Source organism: Montipora foliosa, chromosome 3 (genome assembly GCF_036669935.1).
Source record: "Montipora foliosa isolate CH-2021 chromosome 3, ASM3666993v2, whole genome shotgun sequence".
In the NCBI taxonomy this organism is placed as follows: domain Eukaryota; kingdom Metazoa; phylum Cnidaria; class Anthozoa; order Scleractinia; family Acroporidae; genus Montipora; species Montipora foliosa.
In genome coordinates, this window is record NC_090871.1 from 8963282 (window position 1) to 8970781 (window position 7500).

At 41.5% G+C, this 7500-nt stretch overlaps 1 protein-coding gene across 2 annotated transcripts in view; it reads right to left on the reverse strand.

Annotated features, from left to right (window-relative positions):
* Window positions 1–7500, reverse strand: part of LOC137996668 (serine-protein kinase ATM-like) — a 194784-nt gene that overhangs the window by 35528 nt on the left and 151756 nt on the right. For both annotated transcript variants that reach the window (XM_068842189.1, XM_068842188.1), the window contains exons 41-46: window positions 6532–6735; window positions 3990–4191; window positions 2783–2990; window positions 627–871; window positions 411–469; window positions 235–318 (exon numbers count right to left, since the gene is read on the reverse strand). In XM_068842189.1, coding sequence (XP_068698290.1) covers window positions 235–318; window positions 411–469; window positions 627–871; window positions 2783–2990; window positions 3990–4191; window positions 6532–6735 — 1002 coding nt within the window. The remainder of the gene's footprint in view (window positions 1–234; window positions 319–410; window positions 470–626; window positions 872–2782; window positions 2991–3989; window positions 4192–6531; window positions 6736–7500) is intronic.

Below are 7500 nucleotides of genomic sequence, written 5' to 3' on the forward strand. Positions count from 1 at the left end.
ATCAGAAGTGAAACCAAAACCAATCGTGGCTCGCGCGTGCACAGTTTCCCGCGCTTTGTCAGCTACGTGAAATTACTTCGAGATTTGATGGGTTTACCGGATTGTCTCTGTCCTTCTTGATTGGCCATAGTAATTACTTTGGCTTAGGCTCTACGACACTCCATTGAAACACGCTCTAAATCCGCGTGCATCTAATTATGGACATTTCTGGACATATCTGAAAGCGATACTTGCCTCGGCTGTTGCTTGTGAGTTTTCTGATGATAGCCCTTTCAAGTAAATTCTCATTACATGGTCCAAACCAAGGTTTTTCATCGACTACAAAAACAAACGAAAGCAATGTCATAAGAAACGACTGCGGATCAATTTCATGAAGGAAATGAGAAAAATGAATAAATTGTTTGCGCCACCTGCAAAACTCCAGTTTGTGACGAAGCACAGAGGTTCTGCATTCGAAGATCACAAGCTCCTATGAAGAAAATAAGAGAGGTTGATATTTAGATGGAGCGCACTTCAACGGCATTGACCACAGTTAAACTGCAACTTCGACAATTGTAGACTTACTGCTACTGCTACATTCACTGCTACTGCTACTGCTACTACTACTATTTAAATTGTTTTCATACCGAGAGCTTTGTCCCACGCATGTTCATGCATGTATGTCCTTATGCGCGAGTCCACATCAGCCAGCCTTCCAGCTCCGGCTCCATACACGCTGTCCGGCTCACCAATGGCTGCATAGGCCTCGAGAATAAGAGTCTGGTAACTAGTGCTCAAACTCCCATCACCACTTTGACTTGTGGCCACTTCCATGGCTAGGGTTTGACTGTTTGATGCGAGAGAGATGGACACAGAGGAATCTGGCTTGGATCTGCGAAACGACAACAGTGGAATGTAAATCTTCTTTGGAAATTGTTTTTCCGCTATAAATACGATTTCAAAGACTTCACTCGGGCCCTCCTTTTAAGCCCTGGCCAAACTATCCAAAAAAGTTGGATCTCACATGCAACATTGTTGGATGTAAATGTTGAGGTAGTGGCAAAACACTATCCAACATTGCTTGACGAATTCAAGTTCAAGCTGGCGCTAAATTTGAAAATATGGCGTAGCGTTTATGCTACTGGAGCTGTTTGAGGGCGGAAAGGACGTATTCAAACCAGGAAAAACCGAAGAATGGTTAAGAGAACGTGTAGAAAAGGTTATGTTCTTTGCAAGAGACATCCGCGTTTAGGAGATTATGATTATGAGCTCGAATCAATTTGCAGGAATTTTAAACGCTATTGAACCAGACATCTCAGAGCGATAGTGATTAAGGAGCCTAACAGTGTCCCACAGACATGGCCTTGCTTCCTACTCGCTGATCAAGGTTTCTGGCTGTTCATCAACAACCAAGACGTCCCATTGGTCTTTGTCCGCCATCTCTGTTGCAAATGATGCTAGAAACCTAGGCTTGAGAATAAGATAATGATTCGTGATTGGCTAGCAGCGCGAACGTGACTCGATTCAGGACACAACTTTGTTGAAAGAGTGGCAAAACACTGCAACATTGTTGGGTCGAGGAGAATTGTTGGTTGTAATGTTTGATCAAAAGCAAACTCTATCCAACATTTGATCGAACAAAAAATGTAGGACGAAAATCTTCCAACATGGACGGCCAAACGGTCGAACAATGTTGGATCGAGCAAAGTTGGAGCCTTCAATTCAACTTTTTTCTATAGTATGGCCAGGGCTTTAGAGTGAGCTTTTATAATGGTCCGCATTTCCGAAGATCATCCCGATCAAAAAGAAGACCGAAACAAAAAAGAAACTCGTATAAACCAGAAACAACTTCTCTCTCCACATATTTGAGTTGGGTTTTGATATCCTGAAAGAGGATCTGTTGTCCAAAATAATTCAGAAGCATTTCACAAAATTACAGAATGTGCTGTTAAAACAACTTTTTTAGCTAGAGCATACCCTGCGAGTAGGCTCTATCTTTCTAGCTCGCCCCGCGAATTTGGTTATTTAATGAGATAATTGGATACTCCTAGCTCGATAGCCATAGCACAGAGGACACACCACAACATCGGGAACTTCATGCCCTACTCCTTGCGAATAGTGTGTGGATTCGTATGTTAATTTCCACAGGGTTATGAGCATTGAAGAGGGTTGCCTATCGTCCATATCCGAGAAGACTATAGAGTCTAAACCATTTGAAGATGTCGTTACAAAGGTAGCACTTTCTTCTCAGTTATTTAAAGACCCTGAGTGTTGCCTGTGGTCCGGCCGGAGTTTTTGATCCCGCGACCTCCCGCAAGCCTGTCCAATGTTCAACCAACTGAGCCAACCGGTCAGCGGTTGTTGCACAAGTTGATCAACTCATTGAGGCTATTATTGGGACTGTTTTAGCAAAAGGCTGAGTTTCTCAAGTCGTTTAAAACCATTCAGTGTCAATGCTCTTTGCTCTTCTGTACGATGTCTCCTTAACAGTCAGCGGTCGCTTCTTGATTATCAATCCACTGATTACTGTGAAGTGTTCATAGTCTGCAGTAGGGTTGATTGACCGCAGATTGTTCGCGTGCCTAGTAATGAATAAGTCAAGAGTGTGGCCAGACATGTGAGTTGGCACATCAACATCCTGCACGGAATGGTGCCGTAATTGTCTAAGGTAGAAATCTATGTAATTTATTGTAGTGTAAGTAAATCGTTAGACTTAATTAATTTCAAATAGTTCGCAATTTACGAGTAGAATACACAGTTTTTACAATGCGCCATGAACTGTAACAGAAAGCCACCTACTTACCTTTGAATATCAGCCCATATTTCAGTGTAGAGGAGAGCAGTAAAATACGCGGAGCATCTCTGAGCAGCTGAGGCGACTTCCAAATAGTCCAAATCAAGCCAGAAATTGTTGTCCCACAGTGTGCCATGGCCACGACCTCTCTTAGGTAAATCCTGCGTACGTAGGTACGTCACTACAGACAACATGGTGCGAACACTTTCCTTTTTCACTGTGAATGAGATAACACCAGCTCACAGATGGTTTTTAAACTGAGGTTTTGTTGAAAGAGCTAAAAATTCAACCCAGGCTTACCCTGACCATCAAATTTTAATGAAAGGGTCCCACCGTTTTCCTATACTCTTTTCTGCTTGCGCAGGCCCCAATTACCTTATTAGGACAGCTTGCACTTGCATTACAAGAGGACCTCGACGGGTTACCCGTCAGCCATGAACAGCCAGTGATTTATATATATATTTAGTTAAATCCAACTAGTGGTCTATTATCAATGCTGCGTTCTGATTGGTTGAGCTACTAGTAGGCTATTTGCTATAGCCCACTAGTAGCGAAAAGCGCCGGGCTATTGACTCAGAGCCCATTCGGGCTCGAGGAATAATTGTTAAATATACTCGTCAGGCAAAACATCGAAAAGAAATTAATCGTTGGCTGTAAAACACTTGGTCGTAAAAGCTATTATGAATAATAATTTTCTCAAATCTCAATCACCACGATGATTTGCTTATTTTGTGGTAGGGTAAAAAAAGCTGTTTTTCCTTTTCATCATCGCAAAAGATGTCTAAGAACATTAAAATAGCTTTATTAAGAAATCAAATTAATCTTTCACCTTCAAAAAATAAGAAATTTAACGATAAGCTTTCTGTGAAGAAAATCTAACAGAACCTTTCAAAAAGTATTAACTATTAAGGACGGTGTCTATTATTGTTATTGCGCATACGTTCTGCGCATCTCCAGATACTCGGATTTCCTATCGCCGATGCTTACTAATACAAGGATATTTTTGCGCGGTTTAAAACTATCCGGAGTAAGTAGATCTTAGTAAGTTCTCTTGGTATCCAAAAAGAACATTGGAGATAACCATGCATTTTTCAGAGATAATTAAGCTCCAATTTTAGAAAGAACGCCATACATTGCTTTGTATTTTAAAGCTTTTGCAACATTTATCACCCTACCACGTATTCATGTTCGCTCATAATGCAGTTCATCCCATTACCTCCAAATGTTCCACTTGTCTTTACAGATGATTGTTCAGCAATGGTAACAGGAGAGCTCGCTCGGCTGGCCATGACACTTACTCCGTTGCAATAACTGAAGAAGTTTCTGAGTTGCTCCGACAAAGTCGTCCTGGAAGAATCATCTCCACGCTCCAGAATGTTGTGGGTAACGTAAGGAAATACGCGTTCGGCAAACTCCACCTAAAAAGTACGGAGCAATGGCTCATAGCTGCTACCTCCATTTTTTTCTAGGTGGATATTATTACATCGCATGGAGGCGACCAAGAGTCAGTAAAATATAAACACTAACTACCTAGTTGCAGAAACGCAGTTTGCGTGAGGGTTACTTCAGAGCTTTGCAATAAAGGCTTATTTAAAGGGGATACTGAGAAGAAAATATCACAGCCATTGTCGAGCTTACATAATAGGCCTTAATTTAAGTCTCCGATGGGAGACATATAACAATTGCGATTCTAAGGTAGTGTTTTTCCAAAGTATATAAGCAACCTTCCCATTCGATTTCCGCTCACAATTACTGTTTGTCATAGCAACTTTAATCTTTTGTACTAGTAACGGCAGTTTAATTAATTGTGATTAGGAAAATATGTAGTAGTAAACCTTCAAAACAAGGGACTTCGTGACATTTTTCACACAGAGCGTGCAGCTCGTTTTCCTACATTTCTGGACCTAACCGATTTTCCCGCGCCCTGTGCCGACCGCATGCATTTTCTTTACGTTATTGTCTGCGTGTGCAGTGATAAAACAAAGTTATTACTTCGGTTTTGGTCACGCCTGGCACCACAATTTTCCCCAAGCAAGAGCCTGACTATGAAAGCCCTATATAATGGCCTGGCTTTCACACTTCCCCTGGGACTCATGATTTTGGAAACGTATCTTTCCATTTTTTGTGGTTGTTCCGGTACACCTTGACGGCGAAAGCTGGCTACTGCTCACACCATGGGAAAGGAATTTTATCAAACTGTTTAACTGAAGTGGGCGCGGCAGTCAGTCAATAGGGAGCTTACGAAACGACGACGCCGACGGCGGCGAGGACTTCATTTACAAATAGGAGTTCGCGTTATTTATATCACTAAGAAACTATTTCATGTCGTTTCGCGTTAAAAATGTGTAGTAACTGTCGAGGAATTAAACTGGTATGAGTGGGTTGGAAGCGTAGAGAGAGATCTGAAAATTCATCGTCATGTGCTAACGTCCTCCACAGAACCTTGAATTTGGTCATTTCCCGTCGTCATTTAGGAGATGACGGCAAAGAAATGTACCAAAATGTAAAACGCACGTGCAGAGCGCGCAGAGCCATTGTTTTTGCTCACTAAACCTATTGTTTAGTAGCGTCGTCGTTGCCGTCGGCGTCGTCGTTTCGTAAGCGCCCTAATAATTCGGGCACGTTCCACAGCTCGGTGGTTTCGGAGTAGCTCAGTGGTACAGCACTCGAACTAGTAATCGAAACGTCGTAGGTTCGACTCCCACAAAGGAGCACTCAGATGCTTCCAAGTCGAGTCAGCACTGATGAATACATCGCTTTTGCAGCCGATTTAAATTTGCTTTAGCCTGCAAGTAGGCTCTTCGGTCAAAATACAAGAGCTTCGTGACTAGTTTCGGAAGGTACCCAAGCCCCTATATTTCGACCGCGCGCCATTTCAACGGAAGAGCCTGCTTGCACGCCAAATTTGCATAGAAGCAATTTTCACTAATAAACGGAACAAGGCTTTCGTTTCGTTACTGCTAAAGTAGCGTTCAAAACTGTGATGATGTCAAAACTTACCTCGATTCATTGCCACTGTTCAATTGTATGTCTTAAATACATTGTTACTTCAAGATTCAAGCCTGGTAACCATTTACAGTAATGTCCAAAAATGTACCAAATAGACCCTCCAAAATGGCGGCCGAAAATTCAAATACGTTAAAATTTAAAACTAATACCAGAAATAGAAAGAGCGCCTTTACTTAAGTAACCCTGCAAAGTTTCGGCATATCAGGTGTAATATCAGCTGAGAAAATGAAAGTTGAAAATGAAACATTTACAGACGTTTGTACGATTGGGGGTATGGCGTATACCCCCAGTCATACAATCGTCTTTAAATTTGTCAAATTTCAACTTACATTTTCTCACCTGATTTAATACCTAATAAGCTGAAACTTTGCAGGGTTAACAAACTAAAGGTGCTCTTTATATTTCTGGTATTAGTTTTTAATTTTAACTTATCAGTTTTTCATTCAGTTCAATTTTAACGCATTCAAATCGGTCGCCGCCATTTTGGAGAAGGCATGGTCTATTAGATACACGCACAATTTCATTTTTTACATCCAACACGAAGTGTCCCTTTAAGTCTAAGCCTTTGCTACCAATTTCCATCAATAAGGTCCAAAGGGGAAAGGTTAGCGTTATTTTTAGCTTAGGGTAAATGCAGCTGTTTTATCCTTATTTGAGGAACAGCATTTGGGGGACACTTTGTGACGCTTATTGAAATCCGCCTGCATCTAATTACGGACATTTCTTGACATATCTGATCATTTATTTACCTTTGTACGACAGATGGGGGACAAAACAACCAGAACTTCGTCTTTGACCAGACCACTTTCGATCAACGCGCACACCAACTGTGTTATCCACTGTTCGTGGCAGTACTCTTGTCTCCCCTGTCCTGGTATCCATAACGTCGAGTCTTCTAAATTAGCAAGAGATCCTTCGGTGGTTACCTCCATAGCGGATAAACCGGTGGATTGCTATGGTAAAATGATGATAAATATAGTTACGAAAGATAGAAGTTATCTTCTATCTTTCACCGGCTCCCATCTTTTGTTTATAACCCGCAATTCAAATAAACATTTCTTTCACGGAAATAAATTAGTGACTCTTAGTGGCTGGCAGGGATATACTTCCAAGTCAGGAACAGTAACTTCAGTTCAAAGAGTGGCATACTTGGAATCACAGCATCTTTAGAGCGGTTTTCAAATGGCCGTCGAAAGAAATTACGCGACTGCAATTGCTACGCCGCTTAGTAATATCAACCAATGAAAAGGAAAACCAAAACCGATAGCGACTTCCACGCGCGATTTTTCCCGCTCTTTGATCAAGTTACACGGAATTGCTACAAATTTGGATTGGTTCATTGCGCTCTTTGCACCTGCTGTGATTGGTCGAAGTAATTACTTTGGTATTTGTTTCATTGCTGTTTGTCTCGGTTTGAAAGCGAGTCTTGGTGATCAACTATTGCAAGGGAAATGAGTTTGATTTGCATAAAAATACGCAACTCATTTCCATTTGAATGGTTGTGCACCCGGACTCGCTTTGAAGTGAGGTATGCAGCAACTCGGAAATGGGCTATTGAAAACCGCTCCAACTGACAAATACTTCGGTGCACGACAGGGATAGATGCTGATGGCATAGAGCAAAAAAAAAAAAGAGTCAAAATATAATAGATCACAAAACCTGACGAAGTAAGCACAGGCCTGAGAACAACTGTTGTTCAAGTTAATGGAATCGATTGA